We start from the raw sequence: 14261 nt of genomic DNA, 5'->3' as shown, positions 1-14261 counted from the left end.
TTGAAACGCTATTAGCGCGCACCCCGCTAACTTGCTAGCCATTTCACATCGGTTACACCAGCCTAATCTCGGGAGTTGATAGGCTTGAAGTCATAAACAGCGCAATGCTTCAAGCACAGCGAAGAGCTGCTGGCAAAATGCACGAATGTGCTGTTTGAATGAATGCTTACGAGCCTGCTGGTGCCTACCACCGCTCAGTCAGACTGCTCTATCAAATCATAGACTTAATTATAACATAATAACACACAGAAATAGGAGCCTTTGGTCTCATTAATATGGTCGAATCCAGAAAGTATCATCTCGAAAACAAGACGTTTATTCTTTCAGTGAAATACGGAACCGTTCCGTATTTTATCTAACAGGTGGCATCCCTAAGTCTAAATATTCCTGTTACATTGCACAACCTTCAATGTTATGTCATAATTATGTAAAATTCTGGCAAATTAGGCGACTCAAACTGTTGCATATACACTGACTCTGCGTGCAATGAACGCAAGAGAAGTGACACAATTTCACCTGGTTAATATTGCCTGCTAACCTGGATTTATTTTAGCTAAATGTGCATGATTACAAATATATACTTCTGTGTATTGATTTTAAGAAAGGCATTGATGTTTATGGTTAGGTACACATTGGAGCAATGACAGTCCTTTTTCACGAATACGCACCGCATCTATTATATGCAATGCAGGACCCGCTAGATAAACTAGTAATATCATCAACCATGTGTAGTTAACTAGTGATTATGATTGATTGATTGTTTTTTATAAGATAAGTTTAATGCTAGCTAGCAACTTACCTTGGCTTACTGCATTCGCGTAACAGGCAGGCTCCTCGTGGAGTGCAATGTAATCAGGTGGTTAGAGCTAGTTAACTGACTAGTTAACTGTAATGTTGCGAGATTCAATCCCCGAGCTGACAAGGTAAACATCTGTCGTTCTGCCCCTGAACAGGCAGTAAACCCACCGTTCCTAGGCCGTCATTGAAAATAAGAATGTGTTCTTAACTGACTTGCCTAGTTAAATAAAGATTAAATAAATGTGTAAAAAAAAAAACGGCCAAATTGGTGTCCAAAAATTCAGATTTCCGATTGTTATAACTTGAAATCGACCCTAATTAATTAGTCTACCTCTACTCTGAAGGTGTGCACTGCTAAGCATGTGTAAATGGTCGCACATACTGCTGACCTCAGGCCAGTCCCTACCTCCAGTGTGAACACACACGGTTACCTTTTCAATAGTAACTCAACACACAACTCAGAAATTATAGCATTTAAAACTATTATTGCCCAAAAATGTATCTTTAAAAGAGCATACAGGTCTTTTTGGGCAATCATTTGGATAAAGGTGCATCGTCTAATTGCATGCCTGCAATAGGTATTGTTGAAAAAGCAGTTAAGTGCAAGCCACTTTAACTGAAAAAAGCAGTGGCACCTGAAGATGACTTGTTCTTTTTTTAAATTTACCCCCTCATGTTCTGGTAGAGATTAGCAACCACAATGGTTCTGGTGTTGTGGAGTGCAGCTACCTACGCTTGTCCCACTCATTAACCCACCCTGGTTCTGCATGTCTAGTCCCCCTCACCCTTCAACTAACTGAAATATGAAACATGTCTTTATTTTGTCTTTTTGGTGATGCACTGCTAGACTGTTTCTGACAGCAGTCCTCTTTTGGTCTGTGGTGTTATTTGACTAGAGGTGTGTGTGTGTGTGTGTCTTCCCTCCTGAAGGTGGAGATGTGGTGAAAATAGCCCAGCTGGCATCCATAGCAGGCAGTCAGAACCGGATCTCCCAGCCTGAGACCCCCGTCACGCTGCAGTTCCAGGGCAACAAGTTCACCCTGTCCCCCAGCCAGCTCCGACAGCTCACCACAGGGCAGCCCTTGCAGCTCCAAGGTACACTCGGTAATGTACACCCAACATTTCATACTCTCCTTATTACCTCTCTTTCCCTTCAATATATTGCAATCACTTGCAACAAATGTTACTTTTCTCTCTGCCATGTAATTTATTCCAAATCCCCATCATATGAATATTTAGAGTTGGATAACCGATGTTACATGTATATACATTTTTACTTAGAGAGTGATGAAATTAAATGGTTATTACCCTAAATAGCTGTTTGAAGGTTTCCGTGTTGTCTGTGTGCCTGGTTGTGTGGTGGTACAGGTAACATCCTGCAGATAGTGTCGGCCCCCGGTCAGCAGATCCTCCGGCCTCAGGGCTCCATGCTCATGCAGACGGTACCTCAGGCTGTACCCGTCTCCAACTCCTCCTCCACACCTGGCACCCCATCCCCCCCAACCCACCAAGGTAAGCCATCCACCTTCAACTGTGAATAATGCAGATAGTGCCTGAAGAATTACATGTCTGTCTTGGCTTACAACTCTATAGTCACCTTTCTGACAGTGGTTGTGCCGTAATGGCCTTGGTCTTTCTCCCTTTACTTGTAAAGTTTCAGCCTCAGGGGTGAGCGTCAAGCCAGCTCCTGCTGCTCCTATTGCCCCTCAGGTAGGTAGAACTGGCACCGGTAGAACACAGTAGAAAATGAAACGAAACTACATACCTATATTTCTGTAGTCCCATGATCCATATTCTCACCAACACGATGAAATGTCACTATGATGCCGTTCTTGTGTGTCATGTACAAGGAGTCGTCAGAGGAGAGGAGTCGTCTGCTGAAGGAGCGTCTGAGCCGCCTGTTCAGTTCCAACGAGCGGCGCTGTGGCCGCAGTGTCCTGTACGGGGCTGACCTGCTCCAAGCCTGTTCTGTGACCCCAGGGGCTCCTCACTCTGCCCTGAGCCCCAGGGGCTGGAGGTGGGTGGGCAGGGACAGCTGCCTCAGGGCCCAGAGGACCCCTGTGGCCACCACCACACACCTCCAGTCTGCCCTGCTCTCGTCCACACACCGCCAGGATGCCGGCAGCCACCTAGTCAGCAGGTATCCAACTTCCCACAATGGTCAATCACCTCACATCACTGTCAGATTAAACTTTTATTTCAGGATGGACGTGATCACCCTGGTTCAAAATATAGTTATGTTTGCGTATAGTGAATTGAGTTAAAGCCTACTTGAGTTCATATAGCCTTTTGTATTTCTTACAGTCATTAAAAACTCTCTCCTCTCTTTAGGTTATCATGTGTTGTCCCTGTCGCAGTAGCTCCTCCACCTCACCTGTATGCAGCCAATCCCCCAGCTCCCTACAGCCTGGAGCAGAAGTCGATCAGTCGCAGGCTTCAGGAGGCTGCAGCCCCCTACAGCACAGAGATCCACCGCCTGGCCTCTGGACGCCAGCTCCAGTTCCCTGACCTGCAGCTCATGCAGATGGACTCAGGTGAGCTCAGCAGAAGACTATATTTAGCTTTGTGTGCCAGGGCTCTAGGCTCTCCTATAAGCCTGGCTCAACATAGGTAGTCCATTTGGTGCGTGGGCTGCACACATTGTTCGAATTACGCAAAAATGAGCTTCTTTTTTTTCCCTGCTGAAGGTAAACTTGAGGCCCTGGCCATTCTGCTCCAGAAGCTGAGGTCGGAGAATCATCGAGTCCTCATCTTTACACAGATGGTGAAGATGCTGGACATCCTGGAGGCCTTCCTGGACCACCGGCAGCTCACATACATCCGCGTGGATGAGAGCCTGACCACAGAGGAACGCCAGGTAAAACACCTTTGTACCAAGGAAGTAATCCGCTGCACCAGTTATGGTGCCTGTGTTATAGTGAGTTCACACACAGAGCCTTCTATTGTGTTGCATGACTAGGGTTAATTGTAGTTCACTCACTCAGTGACAGCCCTGCCTCTCTTTCTGTTTCTCCCTGTCTAACACTGGGACCTCTTGATTCAGTGCAGTGTTCTGGCACTTTAAGGGGACAGAGTACTATGCTCTCTTCCCTCCCTACTGGATTCTGTTCCCCCTAGGGCCTTAAGAGAAGCACACAGTGACAACTCTAGAGAACCTATGGGGCTATTGGGCTTTTTTAGTGCTGTACTTTTTACTTTTCTGCTATACTTGCCGTTTCATTTTCTGTCTGAAAAACCTGTTTCTGCTACACTTGCTATTTTTATTTTCTGGCTGTCCAATCAGATGTGTCTGCCTCTTGTCTAACCGACCTCTTGTTTAATTCTCCTTCTGTCTCTCTGTCGGTTAGCTGAGGGAACTATACCGGAGGTGTTTGGTTTGTAACATTTGAAGCAGAGGAAACGTGTCTTCATTTGTCTAAAAGACAAAGTATAGTTGTGACGAACTGCTCAGTTTCAGCACACCAGTCACTGATGCAGCATATACTCTTATCATAAACCATACAATAATTTGTAGGATTTAGACCTCTCCAACCATCTATACCATGTGTTTTGTAGATGCTAGACAAGTATTGGTCAGGGTCACAAGACGTAATGCTACCTATACAATTATCTTAATTGGAGTATTGGGATAGGATACAACTCTGAAGCCCTCTCCTTAGGACTAATCTGTCTCTCTCTCGGTTTCTCACGATATCTCCCTCCCCCCATCAGGAGCATATGAAGACCTTCAACAGGAACAGACAGGTGTTCTGTAGCATTCTGACCAACCGCTGCTGCTCAGCCGTGGGGACCGTGTTCGATGCAGACACCATTATATTCTACGACACAGACCTCAACCCCAGCATGGACGCCCGCACCCAGGAGTGGTGCGACAAGATCGGACGCTTCAAGGACATCCACATCTATAGGTAACACACAGGCTAAAGACATGTTCTGCCATACAGTTGAAGTCGGAAGTTTACATACACCTTAGCCAAATACATTGAAACTCAGTTTTTCACAATTCCTGACATATAATCCTAGTAAAAATTCACTGTCTTAGGTCAGTTAGTATCAACACTTCATTTTAAGAAGGTGAAATGTCAGAATAATAGTAGAGATAATTATTTATTTCAGGTTTTATTTCATTCACAAGCTTCCCACAATAAGTTGGGTGAATTTTGGCCCATTCCTCCTGACAGAGCTGGTGTAACTGTGTCAGGTTTGTAGGCCTCCTTGCTCGGACAGGATTGAGGTCAGGGCTTTGTGATGGCCACTACAATACCTTGACTTTGTTGTCCTTTAGCCATTTTGCCACAACTTTGGAAGTATGCTTGGGGTCATTGTCCATTTGGAAGACCCATTTGCGACCAAGCTTTAACTTCCCGACTATTGTCTTGAGATGTTGCTTCAATATATCCACATAATTTTCCTCCCTCATGATGCCATCTATTTTGTGAAGTGCACCATTTTCCTTCCTCATGATGCCATCTATTTTGTGAAGTGCACCATTTCCTCCTACAGAAAAGCACCCCCACAACATGATGCTGCTACCCCCGTGCTTCATGTTTGGGATGGTGTTCTTTGGCTTGCAAGCCTCCCCCTTTTTACATCAAACTTAACGATGATCATTATGGCAAAACTGTTCTATTTTTGTTTCATCAGTCCGGAGGACATTTCTCCAAAAAGTACGATCTTTGTCCCCATGTGCAGTTGCAAACCGTAGTCTGGCTTTTTTATGGCGGTTTTGGAGAGGTGGCTTCTTCCTTGCTGAGCGGCCTTTCATGTTATGTCGATATAGGACTTGTTTTACTGTGGATATAGATACTTTTGTACCTGTTTTCCTCCAGCATCTTCACAAGGTCCTTTGCTGCTGTTCTGGGATTGATTTGCACTTTTCGCACCAAAGTACGTTAATCTCTAGGAGACTCCTTCCTGAGCGGTATGACGGCTGCGTGGTTCCATGGTGTTTATACTTGCGCACTATTGTTTGTTCAGATGAACGTGGTACCTTCAGGCGTTTGAAAATTGCTCTCAAGGATGAACCAGACTTGTGGAGGGCTATCATTTTTTTCTGAGATCTTGGCTGATTTCCTTTGATTTTCCCATGATGTCAAGCAAGGAGGCACAGAGTTTGAAGGTAGGCCTTGAAATACATCCACAAGTACACCTCCAATTGACTCAAATGATGTCAATTAGCCTAGCAGAAGCTTCTAAACCATTGACATCATTTTCTGGCTTTTTCCAAGCTGTTTAAAGGCACAGTCAACTTAGTGTACGTAAACTTCTCACCCACTGTAATTGTGATACAGGGAATTATAAGTGAAATAATCTGTCTGTAAACAGTTGTTGGAAAAATGACTTGTGTCATGCACCAAGTAGATGTCCTAACCAACTTGCCAAAACTATAGTTTGTTTACAAGACATTTGTGGAGTGGTTGAAAAACGAGTTTTAATGACTCCAACCTAAGTGTATGTAAACTTCTGACTTCAACTGTAACTCTACATACCATATCAGGATGACTAACTGGAATGTTAGTCAGTTTGAAGTTGGTAACTTGGTATTTTGTATCCCAGACTGGAGAGTGGGAACTCCATTGAAGAGAAGCTGCTGAAGAACGGCACCAAGGATCTGATCAGAGAGGTGGCTGCCCAGGGGACTGACTACACCCTGGCATTCCTCACACAGGTAGGATCTTTTACCCTCACTCCAACCAGCCCCACTCACACAGGTAGGATATTTTACCCTCACTCCAACCAGCCCCCAGCCCCACTCTGACTAAAACTCCATACTATATTATTTAATATGCTGTGTCTCTGTCCAGCGGACCATCCAGGACCTGTTTGAGGTGGAGACCGGCTCTGGGGAGAAGGTTGAGGAGTTTGTTGTTCTGCACCAGGAGCCGTCTCCCTCTGAGGCAATCTCTCCCCGCGTGGCCAGGCCCTACATCCAGGCCCTTCACAGCATCAGCCTGGATGCCCCACCACCAGAGTGGCAGGGGGAGGAGGGTCAGGAGGAGGACCTGGAGAAAGAGGAACAAGTCAAAGAAGAGCCCTCTCAGCTGGAGGAGCTCAGTGCTGTCATGGACCAGGTGATAAACAGTCATTAAGTGCCTTCTTACAGTATGTTGTAGACTACATACCAGGGAGCTAACACATCAGCTTTAACTACAGCTGGATGGTCTTGTAGACTACATACCAGGGAGCTAACACATCAGTTTTGACTACAGCTGGATGGTCTTGTAGACTACATACCAGGGAGCTAACACATCAGTTTTAACTACAGCTGGATGGTCTTGTAGACTACATACCAGGGAGCTAACACATCAGTTTTAACTACAGCTGGATGGTCTTGTAGACTACATACCAGAGAGCTAACACATCAGTTTTAACTACAGCTGAATTGTCTTATACTCCATCAGCTGACGCCGATAGAAAAATATGCCCTGCAATACCTGGAGTATCTTCATGTCAGTGAAGACGAACATGTTGCCAAGGTAAGACTCAAAATAGTCCTCTCAGTAGTACCTCTGGATGTCTAACTCGTAAGACCTTGCATTCTCAAGTAGCACCAGACCACAAAAACAACGTTGAAAATTATTTCATGACTAATGTGAATTCCAGGAGAGACTGTTGTGTGCAAAGAGAGGCTGGGAGATGCAGCACCTCCAGAAACTGAAGGCTGAAGACTCAGAGAGGATGATCATTGAGGACGAGGAGAACCTGTTCACCTACACCAGAGAGGATGCTTACAACATGGTAGGCTTTCACTCTCTCATCTGGTGGTCACGGTGTTGAGATAAGAGAACAGAGCCTGTAGTGAGTTTCCATTGTAACTCCGTTGTAATGGGAGCTTAGCTCTTGTCTCTGTTTCAACAGGAGTATGTGTTTGATGGAGAAGATGGCCAAACGGAAATCATGCCGGTAAGTCAGTCTTATAATGTCTACATCAAATCAAAGGGTATTGGTCACGTTCACAGTTTTGCAGATGTTATCGCAGGTGCATTGAAATGCTTATGTTTCTAGCTCTAACAACGCAGCAATACAATAACAATACACACATAATCAACAAAAAACTGACTTATCAGAACGAGCAAGACATGACAGTACCTGAGCTATGTCATAGTGAAGCCTCATATGATCCATGAGCCTGTCAGCTGTATGTTAACCTATGGTTCTGGTTGCAGCTGTGGACTCCACCTACCCCACCGCAGGATGACAACGATATCTATATCGACTCTGTCATCTGTCTGATGTACGACTCTGCTCCCATGCCGGAGTCCAAACTGCCTCCTGTCTACATCCGCAAGGAGCACAAGAGACTCAAGATGGACCCCTCGGGTAAGGCTTTGTATTTCTGTAACAAGCATTACAGTATGGTACATTGTGTGTGTGATGCACTCCTGAGCTCTGTCCTAACCCATGTGCTTGTGCTCCGCAGCAGGCAGGAAGAAGAAGAAGGGTCATGGGGAGACAGTGATTCCTCCTCGTTCCCTCTTTGAGAAGGCCAGCATGCTCAAGGTCCGCCGCGAGGGCAAGGACCAAAAGAAGAACTTCTCCCTGAAGCAGCAGGCGCCCTTCGCCAAGCCTCTGCCCTCGCTGGTCAAACCTGCCATGGAGGCCGGACAGGACAATCCGGAGTGGCTCATCAGTGAAGACTGGGCCCTGCTACAGGTACTGAGAAGGATTGTTTTACCCACGGTGGAAATGTCTGTCATAATGTACGTTTGCTAGGTACTCTCAGATGAGGTGAACTAAAATATACTTGTAATTGTGGTGAAATGTTTTGTTGTTAAGTTAGTATGATCTGTTCCGTTAGTGAAGTAAGTGTCCCCTCTCTCTGTCCGCGGCAGGCTTTGAAGCAGCTCCTGGAGCTCCCTTTGAACCTAACCATCATGTCTCCGGCCCACACGCCCAACTGGGACCTGGTCAGCGACGTGGTCAACTCCTGCAGCCGGATCTACCGCTCGCCCAAGCAGTGTCGCAACCGCTACGAGAACGTCATCATCCCCCGGGAGGAGGGCAAGGTGAGCAGCCATGACTACTAAAGTCCTTTTTGAGTATTGTTTTGAGTATTCAGATAATTAACCCATACCGTTTTTGTTACTCGTTTTAGTTGGTGTATGAGGCGAACCCCAAGAAGAAAACCAAGAGCATATACAAGGTACATTGCCCTACTCTTGTCTTTTACAGTGGTCATATTGTTGGATTCACAGAGCTCTCTTGATTGGCCAGTTTCCCTCCTTTCTCCTTCCCCAGTCTAAGAACAGCCGGCCGCTCCGGACCTGTCAGATCTACACCCAGGATGACAACGCTACACACATCCAGCTCTACAACAGCCGCTTTGAGCTCATGAAGATCATCGCCAGCAAGAGGAGTCCCCCCATCAAACCCCTGTAAGCACTCAACATGACCATTCCTCTGTAGCATGAAGTAATGCATGTTGTTTTATCAGCCTCTTGATAAACATGCTTAGTGTGCAACTATCAATTAACTCTATGGAATGTTTGCTTCGTCTTCAAAGTCTGGGGATGAACCCATTCCAGAAGAACCCCAAACATGCCTCCGTCCTGGCAGAAAGTGGGATCGGCTACGACAAGCCCCTCCCTCCCATTCAGGTGGCATCACAACGTGCTGAGAGGATTGCCAAGGAGAAGAAGGTGTGTACTGTTACTGTATGTTCTCTCTGGTTTTGGATTAATGGCTAAGTATGCAGTGTGACAGTGCTCGTGCTCTGATTTTCAACATTCCTATCTGTCTGTGTGTCCTGCCAGGCCCTAGCAGAGCAGCAGAGGACTCAGCAGCTAGCTCAGCAGGCTGGAGCCCCCCAGGCCGTGGCCGGTGCTGCCCAACCCCAGGCTGGAGCTCCTGCTGTAGGCCAAGCCCAGGCCCCGGGAGTCCCCCAGGCCCCTGCAGCGACTGGAGCTACCGCTGTACCCAACACCACTGTCCTGGTGAGAATGGGGAAAAACAGACCATTTTCAATGTCAGACCAAGAGCTGACTATATAGATTTATTTTGGGGAAAGAAAATGTTTTTACGAGAACGTTGCTTGTGTATTTCAGGCTGGAGCCATTAAAAATGCTGCTGGGGGGGCGACCATTCAAACTGGTGGGTTTTCATGGCACAGTCATTGATCATTACAAAACATTTGGTCTGTAATGAAATAATCACTTCTTAAATACTTTCCTTTTTGTCCCTTTCAGGCACCGTAGCGGGGAACGTGATTGTGAACACAGTGTCTGGAGTTCCTCCAAGTCCGTTCCAGGCCAACAAACGGCTGGCATCACCAGGTCAAGTCATACCAGGCACACTGTCTGTAAGTCACTCTATGTATTTACCCTGTTATTGTTTCCCTCAACTCCTAGGGAATCTTTCCCAGTGTTTGTTATAACACACAATCACCATTGTTTGAGAAATATTCAGTCTTGCTGACTGAAGTGAATGGTCCTAGTAGGTGTTGACTGTTGGTCTAACATGATGTCCTGTGTTCGTGTCCCCCCTCCAGCCTGCCGGTGCAGCAGGAGCCCAGGTGGTCCACTCCCAGCAGAGAGCCGTACCTGCCGCTGCCACCCCTGGAGAGGTGATCGCCATAGCTACAGGTCAGGGTGTCAGGGCTGTTACCCCGGTGACTGCCTCTGCGGTGGTGTCCACCACTCTGACCCCAGTGCAGTCTCAGACCCGCTCCCTGGTCACTCAGGTCACACCAGGTACTGGACACATTATTCACACTGAACACATACAAACAATCAATTCATCTATCAAATTAATTTAGATAGCCCTTTTAACACCAACTTTAAAGTAACCCGTCAAAGAAAACATACAACATAATTAAAGTGCCCTGTTGCCTGGTTTTGTGATCTGACCCCTTTCCCTCTTTGTCCCCAGCTACAGGCATGCAGCTGCCCCAGGGGAAGCCCATAACCCAGGCCCACCTCCACATGCTCCGCCAGCAGCAGCTCCAGCAGCAGCAACAACAGCAGGCTTCCTCTCCACAAGGCATTAAGGCTGTGGGCAAACCCCAGGTATTGTGCTCTACAGAGAAGCCCTTCATTCACTGCATGGCCTCCTGGCATTTGCTGCTACTGATGCTCAGTCCCCTTCTCAAAGCAGTGCAAGTTTAACACTTTGCAAGTCTGTGAATGCACTTAAATTGGATTCACGTAGGATTACAAAATTCATCAGTCAGCGAACCACACTGCACTATATTCCAGATTCTAAGATGTTAAAGCACTTGAGATATAACTTGACTTTAACTCGTTCTCTGACTGTAGGAGCTGCTGAAGATGCACAAGCAGAAGATGCAGATGTCCCAGCAGCAGGTGGCAGTGGCAGCAGCCCAGGGCCAGCAGCAGGCAGGCCAACAGGCCTCCCAGGTCCAGCTGGCTAACCCCCAGGCAGCCCAGGCCAACCCACAGCTAGCTGCTGTAGCTGCTGCTCCCAGAGCCGGGGCCGTGCTGGCTGGTTCCACCGTAGCCAACTTGCAGCTGGCCAGACTGGTGAGGACCAACTTTATCCCCTGCTCTTGTTTTTTTTCTACAGTATGTAGCCTGGTCTAGGGGATTAGTACACCTGTTGTGCTTTATTATTTTCAGACAGAATGTCACTGCTGAGACGTGTCCATTTTGAATAATGATCTACCAGAAGTAACCGTGATGAATTAATGATCCATTGAAACAGTGTTTAGAACAGTGTTTGTCTTTGCCACCCCAGACGCGGGTGCCCACCCAGGGTCAGATCCAGGCCCAGCCAGGGCAGACAGCCCAGGTGACCCTCACTAAGCCCCCCGTAGTCTCTGTGCCCGCTGTGGTCTCCTCCGCTGGCGTCACCACACTGCCCGTCTCTGTGGCTGGTATCAGTGTGGCCATTGGCCAGGCCCAGAAAACAGGTGGGGAAGCCCTCCTATTCTCAGCAACTGATTAGACTGAAGCACTCAGAATCTTTTCCTCTTAGCACAAAAACACATACCCCCACACTCCCTCTGTTGGTTGAGGTTGTCCTGTCCCTGAGTCACTATGTTTCTCTTCTGCTCCTGTAGGTGGGCCGGTGTTGCCGCCCCCGTTCCCCCAGATGCAGGTGCAGCAACTGCTCCAGATGAAGAAGCAGCAGGCAGCCGTGCAGGCAGCAGCAGCCCAGCAGAAAGCAGTGGAGCCACAGCAAGGACCGGCCACTGTGCAGCAGAAGGTGTGGCTCAAGGGACAAATATTTAAGTGTTCTCTTGTTGTTACCATAAGGGTATGGGCTGGTCAGAGGTGCATTTCTAATCTGAACTGAAAATGACGCTTATGAAACTACAATCCAGTCTGTCAATAGTTGCCATGCATTTTTGTCAGAAGAATCTTGTTGTGAACCTAGTTCTGCTCTGTCCTCTCCCTCAGTTGGGCACCCAGCAGGTGACAGTGCACAGTCCCCAGGCCGCCCAGCAGCAGAAGGTCACCTATGCTGCCACCACCCAGCTCCAAACTGGCATCAAGACCCAGTTCTTCACTACCTCCATCGCCCAGGCTGGAAAACCCACTGGGGCCCAGCAAATCCAGGTATGCACTCATCTACTACTCAGATACTTCAACCCACTGGCCTTTAGGTTCTGGGTCTATTATCCAGATGTGTGAGGAACGCTAACTGTTTTCCCTTGTATATTAGGTGGCTAAGCTCCCCCAGATAGTGCAGGGGCAATCCACTGTGGCCAACATCCAGCAGATCGTATCACCTCCACAGCAGGTAAGAGCACTATGCCCCAACAGAAGGGCAGAATAATACAGGATTCTTATGAGGCATAAGGAATGAGAAGTAACAGGTTTTGCTTACTGTGCGTCATGACCTTTCACGTCTTCCATGCATGTGACTCAAATACCAGTCAGCTTGCTTAAATTGCACAATGCTTTCGTGCGTTTTGTCATTCCCTTCAAACTCTTGTGAAATGTCATGACAGTGAATATAGCTACCAAGAGGGCAGTATAGTCTGGTAACGTTGTCGTCTGTCTAATGTGACCCTCTTGTTGTGTCGTACCAGATCCACTCCCAGACTGTTCCCTTGACCCAGACTGCGTCCTCAGCCCAGCCCCAGGTCCAGATGATTCCATCAGGCACATCCCAGGTGGTTCAGCAGAAGCTTCTCCAGCAGCAGGTGGTGACTGCAGTCGCCTCGCCTCAGATCCAGACCACGTCTCCTCACAGCCCGGCCCAGCAGGCCCAAGCGCCTGCTGCAGCCGAGTCCCCTGTACTACAGCAGCCAGCCAAGGGCCAGGCTCGCGGAGGGGCCATGAGGGGCAAGAACCAGGCCAAGCCCAGCGGGGGCAGCAGCTAGGAGCCCACAGGAATAGTTAGCACTCCCCTTTCAGCTTGGCCAAAGAGCCCATATCATCAGTGTAAATGCACTCACAATGACATGAAGAGATGCTTTCACTTTGGCAGAGTGGTGAAGTCCTGACTGAGGTGGCTGTGTTGAATCTAACCTGGCTAAAGGAACTGCTCCATGTAAAGGAATGGCATGTCTTCAAGAGTGTTAATCTTCTACAACAGTTTTGTAACTGTTTCAGAAGGTCACCCCTGGAGGCAACCTCCCCCAGCACCAACATCTAATAAAGATCTGAAAAGCATATTCATGCATTTTATATTGATGAATATATTAATGTTACTACATGGCTGAAGCCTATGGGCTGGTGCATCACTAATTTGGGGGAATGTTCATTTGAATGTTTTGTATATTCATACACTGCCTTCCTTGGTGTCCTCATGCTTACCTTTTATGTCTGTAATTTCCTAGTTGTTTATAGATATAGAACATACCAATCATATCATGATCAAGTAATGTAGCTACATATCAGTACTACAGCTGCATTGCCTACCAGAAGGATAAGTGAGGATTTCAGTCCTCATTCACATACCATTCATTCACATAACCTTTTTCAATGTACCAATTTAACATTGAAAGAGGTGTCTTTTAAAGTTAGCTCATTTAAGCTTGCCATGTCAGACTGCCCCAATAGTCATTGCATCGCAGTTAAACAAACCACTCAATACACAAATAAAATACAATCTGGATGTGACTTTTGCAGATATTCTATGGAAAATAATGCACGTTCCTTTAGTCCATTGTAACAAACACTGTAAACATTAAGTATCTTGTTTTCTCATGTCATTTTGTATTGATGTAAAAAAAAAAAAAAAAAAAAATGTAAATAACAATGGAAAACATTTGTACTTGTAAAGAAGTTTATTTGATTTTTTTCAGCCTAATTGTAATAAATTGTTTTGTTTTTATACACTATCTGCGCTGACCTTAGTGAATGATAAAACATATCTTTGTATATGAGTGAGTTATGTAGGTCATAGACTCTTAAAAGCTATGAAGCTCAAGAAAGCATATGGTCTTGATTGTGTCTTTGGCACCTGGGTAAGTGATGGCAGGCAGTGTTACCATTGTGCACCGGCATAACCTAGCTATCTATAGCGGCAACCAGCTGATGTCTGTCAGTGTCATA

At 46.7% G+C, this 14261-nt stretch overlaps 1 protein-coding gene and 1 non-coding gene across 3 annotated transcripts in view; both read left to right on the top strand.

The window, feature by feature from the left end:
* LOC139389256 (E1A-binding protein p400-like) overlaps positions 1-14040 on the top strand; it is a 28083-nt gene extending 14043 nt beyond the window's left edge. Inside the window, exons 23-51 of one of the 2 annotated variants that reach the window (XM_071135801.1) lie at positions 1729-1902; positions 2167-2310; positions 2453-2508; positions 2649-2938; positions 3130-3332; positions 3486-3655; positions 4510-4706; positions 6355-6466; positions 6603-6869; positions 7200-7274; positions 7402-7536; positions 7657-7701; positions 7965-8118; positions 8222-8451; positions 8631-8804; positions 8894-8941; positions 9037-9173; positions 9302-9437; positions 9552-9731; positions 9843-9888; positions 9984-10096; positions 10286-10487; positions 10666-10802; positions 11052-11276; positions 11491-11665; positions 11816-11961; positions 12156-12314; positions 12421-12498; positions 12791-14040. In XM_071135801.1, coding sequence (XP_070991902.1) covers positions 1729-1902; positions 2167-2310; positions 2453-2508; positions 2649-2938; positions 3130-3332; positions 3486-3655; positions 4510-4706; positions 6355-6466; positions 6603-6869; positions 7200-7274; positions 7402-7536; positions 7657-7701; positions 7965-8118; positions 8222-8451; positions 8631-8804; positions 8894-8941; positions 9037-9173; positions 9302-9437; positions 9552-9731; positions 9843-9888; positions 9984-10096; positions 10286-10487; positions 10666-10802; positions 11052-11276; positions 11491-11665; positions 11816-11961; positions 12156-12314; positions 12421-12498; positions 12791-13084 — 4502 coding nt within the window. In that variant the 3' untranslated portion in view covers positions 13085-14040. Of the gene's footprint in view, positions 1-1728; positions 1903-2166; positions 2311-2452; positions 2509-2648; positions 2939-3129; positions 3333-3485; positions 3656-4509; positions 4707-6354; positions 6467-6602; positions 6870-7199; positions 7275-7401; positions 7537-7656; positions 7702-7964; positions 8119-8218; positions 8452-8630; positions 8805-8893; positions 8942-9036; positions 9174-9301; positions 9438-9551; positions 9732-9842; positions 9889-9983; positions 10097-10285; positions 10488-10665; positions 10803-11051; positions 11277-11490; positions 11666-11815; positions 11962-12155; positions 12315-12420; positions 12499-12790 lie in introns of both variants that reach the window. The other variant, XM_071135800.1, reaches the window with a different exon arrangement.
* On the top strand, positions 3808-3937 carry LOC139390261 (small nucleolar RNA SNORA49). Its single transcript, XR_011629487.1, has one exon. It is a non-coding gene; the product is annotated as a small nucleolar RNA SNORA49 (small nucleolar RNA).
* Positions 14041-14261: the final 221 nt, after the last annotated feature.

The sequence above is a fragment of the Oncorhynchus clarkii genome, chromosome 30 (assembly GCF_045791955.1).
Source record: "Oncorhynchus clarkii lewisi isolate Uvic-CL-2024 chromosome 30, UVic_Ocla_1.0, whole genome shotgun sequence".
NCBI lineage: Eukaryota > Metazoa > Chordata > Actinopteri > Salmoniformes > Salmonidae > Oncorhynchus > Oncorhynchus clarkii.
This window is presented reverse-complemented; position numbering and strand designations above follow the sequence as displayed.